This window comes from Carassius auratus, chromosome 14, assembly GCF_003368295.1.
Source record: "Carassius auratus strain Wakin chromosome 14, ASM336829v1, whole genome shotgun sequence".
In the NCBI taxonomy this organism is placed as follows: domain Eukaryota; kingdom Metazoa; phylum Chordata; class Actinopteri; order Cypriniformes; family Cyprinidae; genus Carassius; species Carassius auratus.
In genome coordinates, this window is record NC_039256.1 from 13,974,867 (window position 1) to 13,997,046 (window position 22,180).

Below are 22,180 nucleotides of genomic sequence, written 5' to 3' on the forward strand. Positions count from 1 at the left end.
GAAGTTACAGTTTCGTATAAAAAAACGTTTACTCTTTTTAACAAATCTAGTCTGCCGGATCCATTCACAACTCGTTTACAGTCTGTTCAAAATGATCATTTTGGGTAAACTATTCATTAAAGCAAATGGATTACCACATCTTTGTGAAACAAAAGTATTGATCCCTTTCTAAACAACGATTCTTCTTGCATCTCATGACTGAAAAACACTCAAATAAACCCCATTAACTAATTATATGAGCTGAGAACAAATTAGTCTCATCTGGCTGGGTGCATATAAAGACTTATTGAGATATTCAAAAACAGACATTAAAAAGTGGAGTATGTGTTGGGGTAAATGTGCAAAGTACATGTGTGTGTTTCTCCACAGGGGGCATTCTTGCATCAGGCAGCAGAGGGGCCACGATGGGTTAACGGGTTCATTCTGTATCCCAGCATGCACTGCTACATCCTTTATGTCGCAGTGTATGCGTGGGAGCAGACATGTCAGTAGATGATGATGTGCGTATAGGTAAATGTGTGTGTGCATCTTTTGCAGTCAAAAACAATACTGGAATTTCTTTCGCTGATGTTGAACACCTGATGGTATAGACACTGAAATCCATTCGCAACTGCATCATTTCAACGGCAGGGAAATCATATAAATATGCTGTTAACAGTGTTAACATCTGATAAAGCCAATATTGACAGAATTGCCAATAGTGAATGCTCAGGCCTCGCTCACGACCTGAGGCACCAATGAATGTCATTGCACATTAGTCATGGGTCATGATGGTCAACTAATCAACTGTGTGTCTGAAAATTGACTGGTCAATTAGTGAGCTCAACTAGTTTATATAGACTTCTTCTTGCATCCATTCATCCATCTATCCATATACATTACATTATATTATAAAAACACAAGCATCCAAAGGTTTGGGGTCAGTTGTTGCTGTAAATTACTTTTACTCAGCAATTCTTTATATTGATAAAAAGTGACAATAAAAGACATTAATGTTGGAAAGATGTCAATTTCAAATTAATGCTGTTCTTTAAAACGCTCCATTGATTGAAAAATCTTTGGAAACAAAATGTACCACTAAGCACAACTGTTTTCAACATTAATAATAAGAAATGTTTCTTTAGCCGCAAATCAGCATATTAGATTTATGTCTGAAGGATCATGTGAGACTGAAGACAAGTAATGATGCAGAAAATTCAGCTTTGCATCACATAGATAAATGATGTTTTTAAAATAATAATAATAATAATAATAATAATAAATTTTATTAATAATAATAAAATAATGTTTACATGTAATATTTATCTATATTATTATTTGTATTTTATTTCCAATGAAATAAATGCAGGCTTTGTGAGCATTACAGACTTCTAACTAGTGCTGGTCGATATGGCAAAAAAACAAAAAAAAATCTGAACATTTGACTGATTTTCAATTTTTTGAGATTTTTAACGAGGCATCTTAAAAGTAACTACAACATGATTTCTTTATTAACCCTATAGTGCAACCACACATGAAGTTGTCAACATGATGTAAATGTTAAACAAATCACTTGTTAAATATCTTGGAAAAACTACAACTACATCTTGTACAAACTTGTCTTATACATATTAGATTATGTTCAAGGTATAACACCATTCGACTATTATTAACTATAAATATTCTGTAAAAACAACAGTAGCTTTCAGCCTGTCACCATGATGCAAACATGAAAGATCAGACATACAGCAGTAGTTATGTTTTTTTCTATCCGCTTACGCTGCTTTCCCATCGATTTTTCTGTGTTTGACTGTTGCACTCACATCTCTTGCAGCGTCTCATGCATGAAACGACATTCTAAATAAACGGGGCTCAAGTTAAAAGAATGAATGAAGGAATAAAATTAGGTCAAGTTTTTCCTATTCCACTGCCCGTGCCGCAAGTTTGTTAACAAAAAAAGTGCATTCAGTTTGAATGGCAGCTAGTGACATGAGTGCGTCACACGTGAGCGGTTAATCACGTGCGCCGACATGAGGTTGAATCGTTCTTCTCTCTTTACTGATTTGATTTGCATACTGTCAGTTGTCTCCTTCTAACAATTGGTAATATTTCTATTTAAAATCACAATTTCTCAATTTAAATAAATCGTGGCAAAGCATGCAATTTAAATAAATCAATAAAAATCAGAAAATAAAAATAAATAATTCGCCCAGCCCTACTTCAAACATTTAAAAGAAATCTCACCAACTTCAAACTTATGAACAGTATATTGTTCTTGAATGGCAATCAGTAAATAAACTTGTTGACCTTCAACAGTGTAATGTCTGTCAGTGTGAACACATTAACTGAGCAACTGCTAACAAAATACAGGTTTCGCCAAGCCTGCTGAAGTAACAATTCCTTACGATCAAACCAGTCACTGTCTGCTGATGATGCCAAAACATCAGTAGAAACATCTGGAATAAAAGACTTTCAGTGTAAGAGGGAGGCAGAGCTTTAGTAAATAAATCTTCATTTAAATTAATCTGACATCATATGAATTATGACCTCATTTCACAATGCATAAACGACAAACTTCACATTTACCAGGACCAAATGTAATTCAAGATCTGAAATACTGCAGTAGGGCATCCTATCAATGCCAGGGAGATGCAAAACTAGGGATGTACAGAAAAGAAAAATCTTGTCCAAAGCTGAAACCAAACAAAATGAAACACTGGGCCTACGGCCCATTTACATTTTCCCTGTGTATTTTGCCAAATTTTTCACCATCGCAAAAAAAAAATAAAAAAAAAAAATGCACATTTTGGCTATTGTTTTGTCTTGCTTTTCAAAGAAAAAAAATCAAGGCAATTTAACACTGGCCTTTTTTATATTTATATATATATATATATATATATTATATTTTTAGTTCATTTTAATATTAGTTGTCCAAATAAATGCATCCTTGCTGAGCAGAAAATACTTCTTTTTTAAAACATTAGAAAATATTACAGATCCCAATTTGAACACTGTGTCAATGCTATAATAACATTAATAGACCTGTTGTAATTATTATTACCATTTTTATTGTCTTTTTATTTTACAGAAAAACAGTAAAATTACAATACTAACATTTAAGAATGTGGATGGAAAACCTCAGTGCTTCTTTTTGTTGACAGAAGATTTATAAATGATTCTTATTACGAATATGTTCCTCACATTCATCACATTATCACATGATTTGTCACGATTTTAATCTTCATACAATTAGGGCTGTCACAAAAACAAATTTTGCTGGACGATAAATTAATTCAAAGAAATTATTGCGATAAACGATATTATTGTCATTCTAAGACCAGTTTCAACTAATATAATGATAATGGCATAACGCAGGTACACCTTTTCAAAGATCAATAAACTTATTTTATTTTATGGCAGATTCAGTGCAAGAAATACCAACATGTTGACTTTGTGTGACTTAAAATGTATTAATTTTGTATGTTATATTATGTTTATATGCCAGTTATGGATGCTCATATTGACAGTTTAACCGTCAACCGAAAGTAAACATTTTGACCGATGTAACACACCTCAGGATGTATGTGTGTGTGTGTGTGTGTGTGTGTGTGTGTGAACTCACTGGGCGTATTGACACAGCCGAGCAAGCCAAATGAAGCGAGCGAAAAATAGGCCCATTTCGAGAGAAAGGGCAACGAAGTTACTTGCAAAATATGCTATGCGGTATTAAAATAAAGCAGTAGTGCAAGTACAATGCAATATCACTTGAGCATCCACAAACAAATGAAAGGCGTTTCCCAAAGCTGGTCACTCTAGCGAGACGTTATCTCTTTATTCCCGGGACATCTGTGCCATCGGAGAGGATGTTTGCTACCGCGGACTGCGCTCCAGACTAACCCCACATCGTGACGTTACATTTTTTAGTTAAAAAATGTAAAAAATAAATTATTGCGGTCGAGAAAATTATCGAGCTAATTTTTTTTATTGTGCGATTAATTGATTTATCGACTATCGCGACAAGCCTACATACAGTTACCACCAACAACCACTGCTTCCTCTTCTCATCGAAGACATGTGATGCAGTACCAAACTATTTCTTTCTCTCAGTGCTTGTAATGATTTTTGCGTCTTTCTCGAACAGTTTTGAATGCTTCCACACTGCCGACAAGTTTGCTGCATTATAAAGAGTGCGCGTCTCTCACTCTACCCTGGTTGCAGTGTGATTGCGTCACCAAAAATGTCATTGCTCATTACAATTTATTCTGTCTTTTTCGCGTATTCATTTTTGTCATTTTCAGCCGAATAATTTCATTTGCCGAACATTCGGTCAAACACTTTCTAAGCATTCCATGTGAAAATTCATCCCTTTTAAATTCAAGCACTAAAGAAATACTGAAGCTAAATGCACATTCTTGCATTCAGGCTGAGATTTGCTTTTACAGTTTAACAAGCTAAAGCATAGCATTTTAAAACTCACCCAGAGAGGTTGCATCTCTCTAAACCCTCAAAACCAAATTTAAAATGTAAACAATTTTTACAAAAAAAGAACCAACGATTCCAACCCATTTTCAATTAACAGTCAAAACTTTAACTTGGACATCAGGACGTGTACTGAACTGCAGCATTCATTCATTCAATGGCAAGAACCCTTGAACAGCAATAAGCATGACATACTACAAAATGAATGCTGTCTTTTACAGAGCAATAAGCTGAGAAAACCACAAAGAATTCTGGATATGTTTGAAGTTTAACACTCTCTCAATGGAAATGCTGGATAATACTGCACAGCCCTACTCAAAAGGAGGTGATGACAACCTTGTCTGTTTTAAAATGGCTTTCTATCCCTGTATTCTTGTCGCACAATCTGCAATTTATGGCCTGAATGGAGTTTCAAAGTAGGCTCGATGAATGAAAGATTAAAAGAATACCCAAGACATAAAGAAAGGCAAAACAAAGTGTTCAAATAAAAGAAAGTACATTAGCAGGCTGAAGCCATCTTTGAAAACTTCAAGGTTTACAGCTTCAGTCGCTTCCGCAATAACTGGAAGACCAAAAGACGATAGAAATAAAAACCGTGATTATAAAATGCCAAAGGGCTGCACAGCAGATTTTAAGTTAGCTGGAGAACTAACAGAGGCTTCTAAGTTGGGGCCCACTGACATCTTACAGTTTACTGAGACTGTGTGATGTCTAGGATAGGGATGGGAAAGAATGGTAAAAAAATATGCGAAAGACCAATATGTAGATATCTGAGTGAGGGAGAGAGAGCTCTGGACTGTATAAAGATCTGTACAGCCTTTTTCTGGATTTAAGGCTTTTAACAAAGTTGATTACCGTAAATGGGAATCCAGTATGTGTTACTTCATAGCTTCAATTAATCTGTTTTACCATTAGGATCTATTGTACTTCCCACCAAAATAAATAATAAATGTGATAGAGATATTTGCTAATTTCTATTTAGCCAAGAAAAAAAAGGAAGATTTCCTGTGACTGCAATACTGTGAAGTGATTGCATTACTAAAATATAAAAAAAGTTATAAATATTATATAAACAGCTAATATATTATATATATCTCAATCATTTATACAGTCTGAGAATAAAAATAAGCTTTATATTATAAACGCAACATGTTTTTATATTGGTGGTCACGCTTTATTTTAAGGTCCAATGCTTGCTAGTATCAAAACTTGAACTCCGACTTATGCCTTCATAAACTCCTAAATTGCCGTTTTTAGTTAGTAAGGCAGTTGTTAATTTCATGTATTGGGTAAGATTGAAAATGTAGAATATGGTCATGAAGATTATGTGCTTTATAAGTAAAATAAACAACCAACATATTAATAATAGGCATGACAGTAAGCAACTAGTTAATAATGGCAATTGGTCCCTAGTGTTACCATTGTTGTTGCACTATTCAAAACAAGAGACACAACCTAAAAGTGACAAAAAAAAGAAAGTGTTACATTATCTTAAAATAATGTCAAGTATGTTACCCATAAATACAGTTTGTTTTCTCTCAAACTTTCCAGTTTGCAAACCCCTCATTTAACACATCATTGAACTTCACATGCTGAATCTGAACTGGCGTCACTAGACACCAAGCCACTCACACTATTAGAAAGACTGAAAAAAAGAAAGGGAGACTGTTAAGAACTTTGCGACATGTTCAGAATCCAAATAAATCATGAACAATGAAAACATGGTGTGCAACTGTGTGTGTTCCAGTGTGTGTGAGTGCACTTGTGTGGTGGGTACATGGCAATTCTGAGTGGCTTGCCAATACTTAAGCGTTCCCATCCAAATCAAATGACTAGAGGACCGCTCCTTTTCATGGCATCCAAAGCTGCTCTCTAAGAGTCTGGAAGGAAATGCATAGAGCACCAACAAACAAAAAGCATTCAAAAATGACAATCAAGCTCAAACAGTCTCTAACAATCAAACAGCTTGTGGTAAATAAAATACTCAAAAGCCAATCTGATGAATGACTGGGAATGACACAATGAAGCAGCTTTCCAATAAACATACATTAATTCATTATAACTCATGACATTTTATTTTTTTGGAAGATCATAATAGTGCACATATGACAGAGACTTTGAACTGTGGTTAAGATGTAAACATATGGAAAAGTTAATCCAAACAGCTTGTTATGTGCACAAAAAGCCTTAAAGAAAAATCCTTAATGGAGTCAAGTTTTATGGCAAAACTATTATTTTGTAATCATAACGCTTGCAGATAATGCTTCTGTGCTCATTACTGAATGTCTATTAATCCGTAACGATTCAACATTCATCATGTCCTAACATGCTTTTGAGAAAAAAAAAAAACTACCATACTTTTCATTCTATTAAAACATTTCACTTATATCAGTGCTCACTAATTTTGTTAGATCACTACAACATTATTATGATAAGCAGTGAAGCTTAACCTGATTATGTGTTAGTAAGTAGTTCTTTGATAAAGCATTTTTCACATTGTATAAAGAGAGAGTTCTAGAGGTTGATAAGGGTAATTGGTCAGATCCAGTCACATGGTTCACTGACATCTAAGCTTGTTGCTTTTAGAAAATCAACCAACAATTACTCGGTATGCTCTGAACTGCAGGACCAGCTGTTATTTATTTTAGAGCTGCTATGTGACACTCCAGCCAGTCTGATACCAGTGGGGTCAGATTAGAAATAATGACCAAAAGTCAGTCAAGTCTGATTGCAGCATTACGATGCCTTTCCAAGATGAAAAAGTCTCTGATCAGGGCAGTTAGCGATTTAGAATAAATAGTCTACAAATCATTAATCTCTTAATACTGTAATGACAAGGTATCTAGTTCCATATGTGCCACAAAATTGGCGTCTTATTTTTAATTTAAAAGCATTACAAAGTTTAAGGTCCCTTAATTCAGAAAATTTTTGAATAGCATGGGACGCAAGTCTTCAAACGCCATCAAGGAACTGCAGGTGGAAGTCTATCCCACAACAGATGTCCCATTTGAAGTATCTACTGAACCGAAGTCTGGGATTTCGCCACCATTTAAGTGAATCCCTCCAAAATCCACAAGCTGACATGGAGCTTTGACATCGAGTGAGAGAACATGTGTATGCGTTCGAAGTGGATCTAAAAGGCTCAAGATGTGTAGCAGCTTAAATCACATTAGAAGTTTCCATTTTAGGTTTCAAGATATGATAGGTTTTCCTAAATTAGCAATGCACAAATCTTTCCTCCTACTGTAGCACAATTTTTCTCTCAGAGGCTGCAACTAAAACGTATTACTTATTGCCTCAAATTAATTACACATTTGAAACCAATGCAGACTTCCCTAACCTTACTTTCCTAATGACTCTGGGAACTTCTCCAGAAAACCCCCTATAGTCAGTCAGTGTAATTTTGTGCTGAGCGACAGCCAGGTAAGATAACAGTAAATCTCTCTCCCAACTCACCCATGACAGCATAAAATTCCCTATAATTGTTTTAAAACTCCTTGTCTGAGAAAAACACTAAACTGGGGAGCAAAGACTTTGGAAACCAGAAAATATGACTGGACTTAACAGAGGAGCCAGTCAAAACAAATCAATAACAAAATCTAAAACCCCACAAAAGTGTCTGTGTACAGCTGTAAATTGTCAACCTCATCCCTCGAACTGATTTGCATGTGGATAATTGCATACCATGACTCCCTCACTGACCTGCATGAATTAGCACTCCACGCTAGGCATGTGTTACTGAAAATGCAAAAGAGTAATGAAAGACAAGAAAACACAAGGTCAAGTTCAGCATCAACCATAAAGCCAAAGCTTACGACTTTATCTCTGAACAATGCAGATGATTGTGCGACCTTTACTTCATAGTTTTTAGCTTCCCGCCCCCAACTAACACTCCTGCACGAGAATGCAAGCCAGAAGTCAGGAGTTTGTTACAATCCGCAAACTCACTCGACCGGCAGCACCCACCTAAAAATATTGCATGAGCATGTGAGGAATTCAGAGTCATTTGATTTCTGTGGGTTTTAACCAATATTGGGGAGCAAAGGGTTCCAACATTTGTCTGAAGAAGTACAATAAGATGATAGTATTTCAGTAGTTTATGGTCATTTCTTTCCTGCATGAATAAAGAAATAAATACAGTCCAGAAATGTAAGTTTAAAAGTACATTCATTTCATACTAAGTACAATAACATATTTACTGATTAATCGCTCTAGACTTACAGATATAAAAAATAAACTTAATTTGTGCACTTCTTGTGCACAACAAATATTTCTTGTTATTAAGCCTAAAATGTGTTTTAATACCATTATTAATGAGGATTATATGACCTTTGAATAATAACGGTCTTTAAATGAAAAAGTACACTTGCAATAGTTGCACTATAGTACAATCTAATCTACTTCAGTATATCTTTAGTTCTATATCTCTACTTCCACACAATTGTTGTGCATTAAGTACAAAATTCTTCCGATTTTGCAGACTTTAAGTATACCAGTTTAGTATACCAAAAGTATAATTAAGCACATAAATATGTAAATGTATTTGCAACATACTTTGCATTAAATAAATGTATTTAAAATACATACAATACCCAACTTGAAATGCAAAACTATGTGCAGTTTTATTCAAAATTAATAAAATAGAAGTACTGTTCATCATCATCTCCTTTAACCAACTTCACTGACTAGTGTACATCTTCCGATCTGTATTGTAGCGTTACATTGTCATTTTGTAATTTTACCAACGATCAAATACAGACAATGATTGTAGTTATGATTTAAATGCAACCCTTGCATTTGAATCTGGAGTAGCTACAATGATTTGCCTTTAAGATTGAAAGGAACAGCTGTTTCTAGGATTCCTTCTGATAGCAGGAATCATTAACAACAGGAACTGCCTCTTCAACAAACCAACAGCAGGCTTTGCAACCAAAACCAAACACCAGTGCTTTGATATGAGTCATGACAACTCTCTAAACAATTACTAATTTATGTCCTTTCAATGGAGTTTCACTGTTTTAAAGGAACTGTACATTACAATCAAAGTTGAGATTAGCAAAGCTTATACATCAAGAGAGAGCAGTCCAATCATTTTAACCAACTTTAAAACAGAACCTCAAACTTTCACAGCCCCACACATTGAATCGCATGCTAGTGCTTTGTGCACCAAATGATAACCCAAACTCCACAATGACCACATTATTTAACCTTTGACACCCAATGTTGCTAGGAAGCATGAAGGATCCTCAAACCAGTGTGGTTTATTCATTACCATTCAGCTTTACCTCAAGTCTCTCTCACTTCAAAATTGAACAAAGCCATTTTTCACAGGCCAGTGTGCATTTGAGCTGTGCACCTTCATGTATGTGCATCAACGAGTGAACCATAATTCACATACCACTGACACCAAATATGGAAGGCAAAAACATTTTAGGGGACCATCAAGTGGTGCATTTCATGTCAGGCTCAAGTTCCCTCCAACTGTCGGTTTACACGTCTGTTCTGGACTTTGTTGGTGAGACTGCTGGATGTAGACCAATCAAACTGGGATTGGGTAATCCTTGGTCATCGCCTCTTAATTCTCTCGTTAGCGCAGAGGAGAGCGGCTGTAATGAGGGGGTTCTGGCACAGCGGCAATAAGAGTATTTATTTTTATGGGAGCACTCTGTTGTTTCAGGCCTTGAGCTTGGGTCTGGGATCTCTCTGCAGTGATTTGGTATAATGACATCCAACAGGAAACCTTAATTAGCTGATCAAAATATGAGATGCAGTTTATCCTGTTATATATTTTGCCATCTGGGTCTGAACAAGTTGGGTAAAGTATCACAAAACGAGCACATGTGAAATCAACTTAGCTTATCATATCGTGACAACAGGTCCCAGCACATCCAGAATATCTGGTTCCAGTACATCATATAATAAACGCAAATTTAGATTTGGAATACAGATGAGCAAAACTACACATTTTCTTTGTCGTCTTGTCGGTAAGTTGTCTGTATGACTAGTTACTCTTAAGGATAGAGATTCCTTTAGACTGACTAAAAGGCTTACCAAATCTTTTTGACATTAAGAATGAGTTTCAGTTTTCATTTTTCCAGTTATTACTGGATGAGGAATTTAAAAATGATTTGGTTTTACTTCATTTACATCATTGACAAAATATTTTAAAGCTGTGTTACTACAGCTAGAACAATTTATATTCAACTCCAAAAGCCCATTTCATCATTTTCCTGACTTCTCTTGGCATGGAAATCAAAATCCCGAAATTCCCTGTGGAAGTACTGATTGTATAATTAGGTTGATTTAGGGGCACATCCACTGGTCCTCGATCAGATGCATTTCTTAAGGGACACATTCTTGTTCAGAAGCAGTTGAAAAGAGTGCAAAAGAAAGGCACAGAATGCAATAGTCTTAAGATGTTTTTTTTTAAACATTTGAACTATTTTAGCTTTTGTATGAGACAGTACTGTGCACATGAACCAACATTAAAATAATGACAAAATTAATAGCATTCAAGATATTTGACATATTCAAAATATGTAGGCTATAAACTTATGCACAAAACTACTTGAAGTCTAACAATAATTATCTTGAAATTCACAAGTTGCGCTTTGATGGCTACAGCTGATCTGCTTTAAGAGAATGAATTTATGGATGCAACATCTAAGAGAGCTTCCCATGCTGAGATTCTAACAGCACAATAAAACTAGAAAGCCAAAACATTGCATCTATAAATTAATCCCCTGCAAATCATTGCTGCTAAAAATAATAATGCAAAAGCAAAAATAGAATAAAATCTTGAATAACTTGTCAACCTCATTGAGCCATCTCTAGAAACTTGTTAAATAACAAACTATATGAAATAACAAAAGCAAACAAATTCCAAATCAAGTGTTCTTAAAACGTGGAGTAGCCGCTCAACACAAGCTCCAGATGCAACAAAACTCGGCTAACACTTGCACACACAATTGCATGTTCAGACAGTGTGGAGCAAATGCTAAAAATAGCTGACCTGCATCTGTAATGCAACAGACATAATCATCTCATAGCCCTAAATCTAGTGAAAATCATTGGTTCTTCAAACACAAAATGTAGGATGGCTGTAAAATCAGATGCACAAATTTACGAAGTGTCGCTTTTGCCATAGAAGCGTAAAAGACAACTGACCTGTTATCATGAATCCTTGAGGGCAGTGAGAGATGAAGTGTTTAGGGTAATGTTTGTGGAGCCGGTAGTCTTTTTCGCTCCGTGACCGCGTGCGATCGGAGGCTCGGTCCGAGAATTCGGAACTGGGCCAGCCCCTGCGCAAAGTGGTGCTGCGTGTTTTTTTCATGATGAGCCTGGATAAACGCAGCGTGCCGGCACCAGCTCTGATATCACACCACCGCGATCACACTCCAAACATGGCGGGATACCGTCGTTATCCACCTCTCCCCACTTCTGTCAGTCCAATGTAAGTGCATCCAGTGAAACGCACGCACACACACTCAATCACAGATGTTCGGGTTGTGGAATCCCTTAGGAATGGTTTGGGGTCCTCCCGGTCCTGAATTGGTCAACTGAAGATGCATCAAGCAACACATCACCCTCTACACACCTAATCCTGGCTTACGCTTTCTGCAAACAGAAGCACACATGCACAGAACTCTCACATGCTCGCCGATCGCAGTGGCATGTGGATGGAAGACGAGGAGGTGTGTGGGAGTGGAGGGAGGAAGGGTACGAGGGGACTCATGTAGGAGAGATGGAAGGAGGGGGTTTTAGAGGGGTCGGTGTGGGGGCTGCGGAGTTTTCGCACCGTGAGAAGAAACCTAGCTTCAGACAAAAGATCAATTCAGTCACGCTTCACTCCACTAGTGCAGAGCCATCGAGACAAAGGAGACCCCCAATAACAAATTAGACTTTTAAGACCAGAAACCAAAGAGAAGACAAAGTCTTCGTGTGCAGGGCAAGGGTCCTCCAACCATGCAGAAATGACAAGCGGGGGGCAAAAAAACCTATATGTGAGAGACAAGATCCAAATCCTCCTCCTCCTCTGATTCAAATCCAATTGAGGAAAGAGCTCAATCGGTTTAAGAAAAATAACATGTCACATAGAGACCCGCTTGGGTGCATTGGTAGACTTGGAGATTTCTGACGCGTTGAAGGTCAGTCCGTCTTCTAGTCTTTCTCCAGGCTGTGTTGTCTGACCTGCCTCTCTTGCACCAAGCACTCGTAAAAGCGAGGTTGGTGCATACAGCTCCTACTTTTCACCTGATGATTTGAAGAGCTGTCCGTCTTCAGACTTGTTGATCCAGTCAGGGTGCGCTTCTCGCCACAAAGAGACGGCGAGAGAAAGCCCTGAAGGTTCTCACTTTCTGGCAGACCGCCCAGCCTATAGAGTCCCTGAGCTTTATTTACATATGCTGCCTCGCAAGCTCTCCAGACAGTCGAACCGTCGCAGTAAAGAGCGTGTGAGAAATGAGAACGAGGGGTCCCTTATCTGCAAGAGATGGATGACAAAAGAGTTGAGTCTTGCAGTGCCTTTTCCAAAACAACATATTTTCTCTCTCTTCTCTGCTTTTTTCACTAAAAATCCCTTCATTCTCCAGGCAAAGTCATTCACAATTCCCACTCGCTCTCGTCAGTTGAAGCACCAGCTGCAAGAGAAATTCCTCTTGAATGCAATTAAAGAGATCCCTCCACGGCAGCGTGAGCGGGAAAAAGGGGGTTCGGAGAGCAGCGTGGAATGGTGAATGGAGATCTCTTCCGCCCTCCCTTTCTCTCTCTCGCTCTGTCACGCTGTCATCCCTCCCTACCTCTCCTGACAGGAGCGCAAACATGCAGCTGTTTGAGAACACAGCCAGACACTCCATGTCAGCAGACTGTGACAGGATCTCTCGCTTTCATGCATGGGAAACACACATTGCATTATTTAGTCAGAGTTGGAGATCACACACAAAGTCACACAAGAAGTAAAATGCTGGACATTTTGGTGTGTTTATCCTTTAATAAATCAAAGGCAAAAATTAAAATTCATAAAAAAAAAAATAATAATAATAATAATAATAACTTATAAAACTATAATAAAATTCTATGAAAGTAGTAATTTGAATCATCCATCCAAAATAAATCCAAAAAATGTTTGAGCTGTCACAAAAAGTTATTAATAATTGATTATTAAACTGAGGGCAGTGTCCCACAACAAGCTGTACTCTTTAAGATACATTTTTTCAAAAAAAAAAAAAAAAATTCTAATAGTAGGGGACTGCACATTGTTAGTGCACAATTAGACTAGTAAAAGTGTAGAAGTATTGTTTTCTGAAAGTCCACAGGGCCAATGGCACCCACAGTTAGGAATAGGGATGCACGATCGTGATTTTTCATGGCCGATACCGATACCGATTTTTTACAAGCAAACTAGCCGATTCCGATACCTTTTTCCGATGTTTTTTTTTTAAGCAACAAACAAGAAAGAAGGAAAATATGCATAAACAAAATGTTTATTTGATATTTAATAGTCCAAACTGGCTTTTGGCTATTGAAAACAATAACCGTAACCATCTTAAATTAACAGCAGTAACTGCATAGTAAGTAGCCTACATTCAATACAAAACATCAGCATTTAGCTTTTGTTTTTTAATTGGGTTGAAACTACATAGAACAGCCCTTAAATGAAAAAAAATAATTGTAACCATGTGAAATTAAAAGCAACCAGTGCATAGTTCTACAATCCAAACAACACAATCAACACACATTCAATAAGCTGTTTCTTAATCAGCATTCAGTATTTGTTTTACTTTTAAAATTTGGTAAAAAAAAAAAAAGCCTAACCAGTGAGAATAAAAAAGTATGCTATATAAATAAATTATTCCAAAATGTTAAAATCAAATAATGTTGGTGCGAATAAAACAAATATCAAAGTGTTTCATTCGTCTAATTACAAAAATAAAATAAACAGGGTAATGATTCACATCTATATTTTTTACTTGAGCCAATGAAAAATAAATTACTATTGACTCGAGTTAAAAAATATAGATGTGAATCATTACCATAAAATGTTTTAATTGGATGAATGAAACTTTTTTTTTCAGGGTACTACAGCAGGTGATTTTTAAATCAAGTCGATGTATTTTTAGGTTAAAATAAAAATAATCATCCTATACAGAACTGACATTTACTTCTGGCTTTTCAAACATGTATGCAAGGTTTACTTTATATAAAAAAATCAAAATAAAAAAAAATCAATTTTGTCACAGTTTAGTCTGTTTCGTTTCTCATCCAACACACGAGAAGTTGAGCTGAACATCGCTTCACTGTCTCCGTTTCTGTAGGGACAGGTACAGTACGCTCACGCAGGAACGAGGCTCTTATTTGTGCGCCAGTACACCAGCTGCTGTTTGCTTCCTGCTATCTGTGCTTCAGACATGTAGCCCTGCACTTTCAGTGCTGTACGGCTGCCGTGTCCTGTGCACAGATTTCGAAATACTCTCTCACACAAATGACATGATAGCGAATGATTACAATGTAGTCTGTGCACCCGGGCGCACTTCTGGAAAAATCGGCCAAAAAATTACCAAAAACCGTCGGATTGCCGATCATGTATTTTCTGCAAAAAAACGTCCGGTTCCGATTTATGGCCGGTCAACCGGTGCATCCCTAGTTAGGAACCACCTTAAACACCATTTAAGATACTCTGTGTGTGAGATGTTTGAATTTGGCCCTACGTTTCAACAAACTGTATTTAACAAGGCTGCTCTGTCTTTCTGACTCATTTACCTCCGCAGGGCAGATCATTAATCAGAGGGAGGACTCCCTCTCTGTCCGGCCAAATGAGCAGCGAGAAACTAATGTTTTTCCAATAAGCCACAGATCAAAAGGTCACCCATCCACAATAAAGCAGACCATCACCATCTTTCTCATTAATATCAACAATCTGTGCCCACGGCTTGCAGCAAACAAACTGGCAGCAGTGTTTCCTGAATGGAAACAAAAGGATGAAGGTAACTTATTCAAAAAATGGAACAAATAATGTATTTATGAGGAACTGAATGGTGTCTTTTGAGCTTCAGAAATGGTTTGGTTGAGCACTGATGCTTTGCAGGCAGAGGGTGTTGGGTTACACAGCTCTTAATGGAACACTATAGAGTCATGGAGAGCAGAAACCTGCTGTAGGTCAAATGCAACCTTGGCTCACTAGTACAGACTTTGCAGGAGTCTTGGCAAATGTGGTTTATAACTTTCCATGAGGTCTGGACCGTTTTGAGGAAGACAACGCATCCACTGTGGCTAGTTTTATCTATTTGGATATAGAGCATGGCGTTAGCAACACTAAGGTCATGGGTTTGATTCCCAGAGAATAAATAGGTTGAATGCAAAAAAAATCCGAGGTTGTCAGAATTTGCATTTAACATTCTCTGACCAATTACAACACCAAATGTATTCAACTCAGCCAATAAAAACGTTCCACTGTCTGTACATCATGGCATGACAGTTTCGCTGGGAAACCCTCTGCTGTCGTTTCATGCCTTACAAACCATTAAAGCTTCATTCTTCCATGGCTCTCTGAGTCTGGTAATCTCCGGGTCGGGCCATGGTGCCAGTTCACATTATGGGTCTGTTATGGTTCATATTTCTGGTTGTAATATGTCAGTGATGACGGGAATGCAGAATGAAAGACGAGAATTTCAGATTCAGTGTGCAATAACGAAAAGCCATCTAAAGTGTCTCTCTTCATTTCCAGACAATGTTATTGGTTTCTGTCAAGCCATTGTCAACTTGTTCCGGTCCTCTCCATATGACCAATCCCACACTTATGCTAGGCTGCAGGTTTTTTTTAATCCACTCCCCCCACTGCATGAGAAAAACGTGTTCTGAATTATCAACCCTGCCCCCCGCTTGCAAACCATACTGTTTTCCTTCTCTCTCACCCTCTTTTCTCCCAGGAACATCACAATCTCCTTCTCCTTCCTCGCAGCACCCCATACTGTAAGAAACACACCGTTGATTCTCCCACGCCAACAATCTCAAACACACCTCCATTAGTGAGTGTCAGAAAGCGCTCCTAGCTACACAGACAGCTCTGTTTGCCCATATTTAGGCCTTTCCAACTTCAAAAATACCACAAATCACTCTTACATGTGCAATAGTAATGAAACAATTAAACAAGCTCTTCTCTGACTATAGGAATCAGCGTGTTGAAACGAAGTTGCCTCTTATTTTGCACCAGTCTGAACATGCAATCACAAGTACATCAGGTCTTTGGACTAAGGATTTCAAAAGCAAAAATGCCCTGAACACAACAGAAGTAAAAAAAAAGACAATTAACAAGAAAAAAGAAAAAAGAAAACTACTTACTGCCATTAGATTATTTTTTGTATACCTGAATAACTTTCAGTGCTGAATAAGATTCACTACCTGAATAAAATGTCTATCAACGACTGAAGTTACTAACATGCCACTCTATAGTGTCGGCTTTCAGCAACAATGCAAACGGTGATAAAGTTTAATCCGCAGCTTAAGTCATGAGACATACTATTGTACTTTTTTGATCCTGGCACTTTGCCTCTGCTCCCATGAGAAATGCATGGGCCTATTTCCTTATCTAACCTGTTTTCATGTGGCACCTGATTCAGTAGTTCATCAGCTCATTAGTAAAGTGCACATGAGCTGAAATGGGTACATGTCCACTGGTGTGGAAGAAACCAGCTCAATATCACCAAAAACCCCAGCGGCCTGCTGCTTAAAGAGCATCTGTAAAATGTAGCTACAGCAAGAGTGGTTGTCTTCGGCATGCTTTATGATTTTCTTTTGACAACACTGAAAAAAAATAAAATAATATAAAATAAGACATGATATATATTTATGTCTTACCTTCACACCAGTTGACACATGCAGTAAAATGTGCAGAGGAATCTAGAGCTTGATTGAGAAACACTGATCTAGAACCATCTCCATTAGTGGCCCTACACAATCTGACCAGAAAGAATCAGCAGTAATGTCTGTTTACAAGAGTCCATGTAAGATGTGGTGTGTATTATGAAGACAAGATGGGAAAAGCATGCTGCTCTTGATTCTACTGACACCGGGTGAATGTTTTGGATTATAAAGTTGGTACGAGGACATATTTCTGAAAAATGCAGTTTTATTTAAACCGAATGTGTTCTTTCCCTCATATATCAAAGTATAAGCCCTTAAAGGGGTCATATCATGGAAAACAAATGTTTATGTTCTTTTGAAATAAATTATTTTTATGTACTATGCAATATTTACAACTTAAAGTTGCCTCCCTAGTTCATCCAGAACATTTAAGCTGCAGGTCACCGAGAAGTCATGACTACTGTGAAGCTACAATGAGTATGTTATTTACTGTACATGTTCCTAATCAGGACCTAAAACTAACAATCCCCCACACCTAAATGTCCCTCGACTTGAGAAATTTAACCGCCTTAAATATTTTGTAGCTGCCATGAAACTGTAAATACATTATTTCATACAAAAAAATATGATTTTTATTTACTCAAATTAAAAAAAATTTATTACTAAGGAAATAATACTATAGTATGATATACAACAATATCATACATTTAAGCTATAAAATAATTTATTTTCATTTAATTATTACTTTATATAACAACTGTACAATTACAATACTAATTTATGGCTGTCTTTTTTCTTTCAAATGTTAAATCAGAGCTTTTATTTTGGAGAAAAACTGCAGGAAAAAAAAAAAAACGTTTGAAATGATTGAAAAATGCCTGTTTCTAATTAAACGCAGCTTCTAAATCATAACTGTTTACAGTAAGGGAAACCTTGACCAACATTAAAATCACCAGGCGAAAAAAAAAAAAAGAGGAGTCTCAAACTGAAAGCATTAATAATTGTACAATATGCAATAGATGTGGATGTTGCATGCAAACTGAATGAGGAGAGCTCTCCATGTGCACGTCCTGAGAGGAAAGAACCGATGCCAAGCTGCTGCCAATGAGGCCAGGCCTCTGGACTCCTCCTGCTGCAGCCTAATTTCAGTAAAAATGAGCAATTATAGCCCTCCATGAAATAAATAGCCAGCGCAGAATGACCTCTGCCAAACCACAACTGCATGGCCTCAGTCCAACCTTAAACCTGCAGGAGGAACTTCAACATTCATTAGGTACCTGAGCGCAACGTTCTCACCATTCTAGACAGTTCTGTGCTTCTCAAGGGATGGCAGACTGATGCGTTTAGAAGTTCTGGATGTGAAATAATGTGATCATATTGTACAGATTAAAGAGCAGAGGACTAAAGGTGGTTTCAAATGACATGGTGCACAAAGTACATTAGAGGTCTGTGATTGTGTTAGTAGGTTTAAAATGCATTGACCAATTTAAAGCCATTTTTATTTCCCTGACGTTACTGATAAAATATCAGCCTTTCTTTAAAAATATTTTTGCTACGATGCCTTTAAGACTCTACATGGGCCTTACATTGACCCTTGATGTTTTTTTCTTTCACTCATATACACAATCTACAAACACCCCAAACTCTTTAATCTAATTTTCAGATGATACATGCCATATATTAAGTCAAGCTGTGCACATTAGGACATGACTGTTTCCATTTTCCATGCACAAAAAGCTTCGGAAGACCTCGACACGTCACATACATCTTGGCATTCTGACATTTATTTGGCCATCCCCGAGGAAAACTTTTATCACCCTCACTCCCTAAAACCGCACACAAGCGCGATCTTTAATCCTGGACTACATCTTTCAACAGGCTGGTCTATTACAAAAACATGGCTTTAACAAAGAGAAATGAAGCTGCCTGGCACATTTGTTAAGCCCCAAATTAAAATAGAACAAGGAGAAGTTACATTTTGCTTAAAGAAATTGCTTGATTGTTACTGTTAGTTAAAAATATTCCTGTTGAGTTCTATCATTGTTGTCATTACAGTCAACCTATGCAATAAAATAAGTATTTTACCATAAAAAAAAAGGTTTTCATTACACTCAAAATTTGGTAATATATAAAAGTACTATAATACAAAGCAATCAATTCACATGCATATAAATAAAGTCTATTTCTGACAGATGAATTAAAGTAGCTACTACATCAAAAATAGAAAAAAGGCGACCGCCAGCTGAACAGCCGCTTCCAGTTTGGACGGCTCTGTTGATTGTAATGGGAGCGATCTAGTTTCACTCGTGTCTGGTGTAGATGCACATAACCAAACTTTTTTGACAGATGCAAGCACTCAGGTTTGTTTGTTGTCATCTCCTAGGCTACAGATGCATTTTTGCATTTTAGGCCTATAATAGGCCTGTATATTAGGCCACAGGATTTAAAGGGATACACACCCCCCAAAAAAGAAGACACTTCTGTCATCTACTAATCCTCACTTTTTTTTTTGTGTGTGAAAAACTAGATATTTTTAAGAACGTTGGAAACCAAACAACTTTGGAGCCCATTAATGTTCCACAGATGAAAAAAAAGAAATGAGGGCTGATAAATGATAACAGAATTTCTGTTTTTGGGCGGAATATACCAAAACATTTGGCTTAAGGTCAAAACAAAATTCAAAAAGCAAAAACTGATTTGAGTGTCAGAATTAAGGATTTAACTGCTAACATTTGAAGGCTTGCATCTATCCGATTCAAAACGGATTATCATTTATATCAGTTGTCATAATTTACTCTCTCTCATATTGTTCCAAAACCTGTATGAAGTTCTTCATTCTGTTGAACACAAAAGATAAGATTTTGAAGAATGCTGTTGGTAATCAATAAACTGATGATAGCCATTGACTTCCATGGTATTTCTTAAGTAACTCGTACAGGTTTTTTTTGAGAATGATTTAATGATGACAGAACTTAAATTTTTTTGGTTTTCTTGAAAATAATGTCATAATGCAAAAAAAGTAATAACAGTACTATAATAATAGGACAGAAATTGACATATGACCCCTCTATGGCATGTTCTACAGAGTTTTTGTTTGAGGCATCTTTTTTTGCCATTTTACCCGTTAGTATAAATATTAGAGGATTCCTAAAAAAAAGATCAAAAGCTGTGAAAGTGGCAGTGAACTCCGTTCGAACTCTGGCTCAGAGGCGGCACTGAATTAATGCAACTAGGTCGCCCGCGCACGAATGACGGCTTCAGTCAGGCAGCCTGCCACCGAGCGAGGGCCTGCGCGCTCCTCGCTGCTTCATTAGGGAGCACAGTGCAGCCGTTTCAAACAGAATCCATCATGTGAAGTAGATTGAAATCCAAGCTATTAAAGGGAAACCCCTCTGCTCTTCAAAGGCAGCGGGAACGAGCAGGAACAGATATCTCTATTGCCCCCCTGACACCCTACAGCCGTGAGATGACCGCTACATCTTTGTTGAGTTGCACGCTCCTAATCAACACCATAGAATCGATACATTCTAGCTTCAAACATACAGAGCCCTACTTTCATGGTCTGATTGTAAAGCGATTTGGTCCAAAACCTCTCCATGGCACCGTGGTGTTAAGTTAAGCACTTGGCTGGCATTAATATATGCCGTGTCTCTCTGAGGGCTCCGAAGCGCTTCTTGCCAAGGCTAATCATGGTTTAGCAATGAGCGCAGCGGCAACATTTTTATCGCAGAGGTCTTAATGAGTGCACCATACGTTTGGCGAGGCCAATTTGAGTTGTGTCCAAAAAAACTTAAACGAAAAAGTCCTGCCTTTCTCTTGAATTGTTCATCAACAGTCAGAATCGTCTGAGATATGGTCACTGATACTTTGAAATCTCCACTGCTTTCATTCAACTCTGTTTCCACAGCGGTGAAGCACATGGGCATTGGCTCGCAGCCCAGAGAGGAAACTTCATCATGATTTGAGCAATATAATATTTGAGTAATTTATTCCCGGGGTCCAGGGCCAGACTCGCATCCAGGGTTGATTTAGGAGTCCCTGCTTTGTTATAACTCACGGCAGACATTCTGGAATAGGGCAATTTCAGCTCAGCTGCGTGTAGTTTGGAAACACACTATCATGGCAGAATAGAATAAAATTAAAAGAAAATAAAACTTTTTTTAGGCTCCGATTAAAATAAAACACGGCTCAGTTTCATAAAAATACAGTTTAGACATGAGCAAATGCTTCAAAAGTGAGAAATTGTTTTATATCGCCTAAAATGGGCTTCACTAAGCAATAGCAGAGGCATACATATCTTCATTACGTGTTAGACTTGACAGAATATTTTAGGAATTAAAGGAATAGTTCATCCTAAAATGAACATTTTGTCATCATTTACTCACCCTCGTGTTGTTTTGACCATGTATTTTTTTGTTTTCCATCACATTACTGCAGATCTAAATACATATACATGGATGAAATTAAAAATTGTGAGATTATCTTGTAATACGGAAAAGTGATTGAGCTCAACAAAGATGCATTTATTTGATCACAAAACCAGTCTTAATTATACTTTTTTTTATTATTGAGATTAATGCATCATTTGAAAGCTGAATAAATAAGCTTGCCATTGATGTATGGTTTGTTAGGATCAGAAAATATATGGCCAAGATACAGCTATTTGAAAATCTGGAATCGCCTTTGAAGTTGTCCAAATCAAGTTCTTGGCAATGCATATTACTAATCATATTACTAATTACTAATATATTGATGGAACATGATCTTTACTTAATATCCTAATGATTTTAGGCATAAAAGAAAAATGTATAATTTTGACCCATACTATGTTTTTTTTTTTGCTATTGCTAAAAGTTTACCCCAG

General features: G+C 37.1%; 1 protein-coding gene across 2 annotated transcripts in view; it reads right to left on the reverse strand.

The window, feature by feature from the left end:
- LOC113113726 (storkhead-box protein 2-like) overlaps nt 1-22,180 on the reverse strand; it is a 60,964-nt gene that overhangs the window by 28,289 nt on the left and 10,495 nt on the right. The window contains exon 1 of one of the 2 annotated variants that reach the window (XM_026280158.1): nt 11,626-13,149. The exons of the other annotated variant lie outside the window; for it this stretch is intronic. Coding sequence (XP_026135943.1) covers nt 11,626-11,791 — 166 coding nt within the window. The 5' untranslated portion in view covers nt 11,792-13,149. Of the gene's footprint in view, nt 1-11,625; nt 13,150-22,180 lie in introns of those variants that run through there. 2 annotated transcript variants of the gene reach the window in all.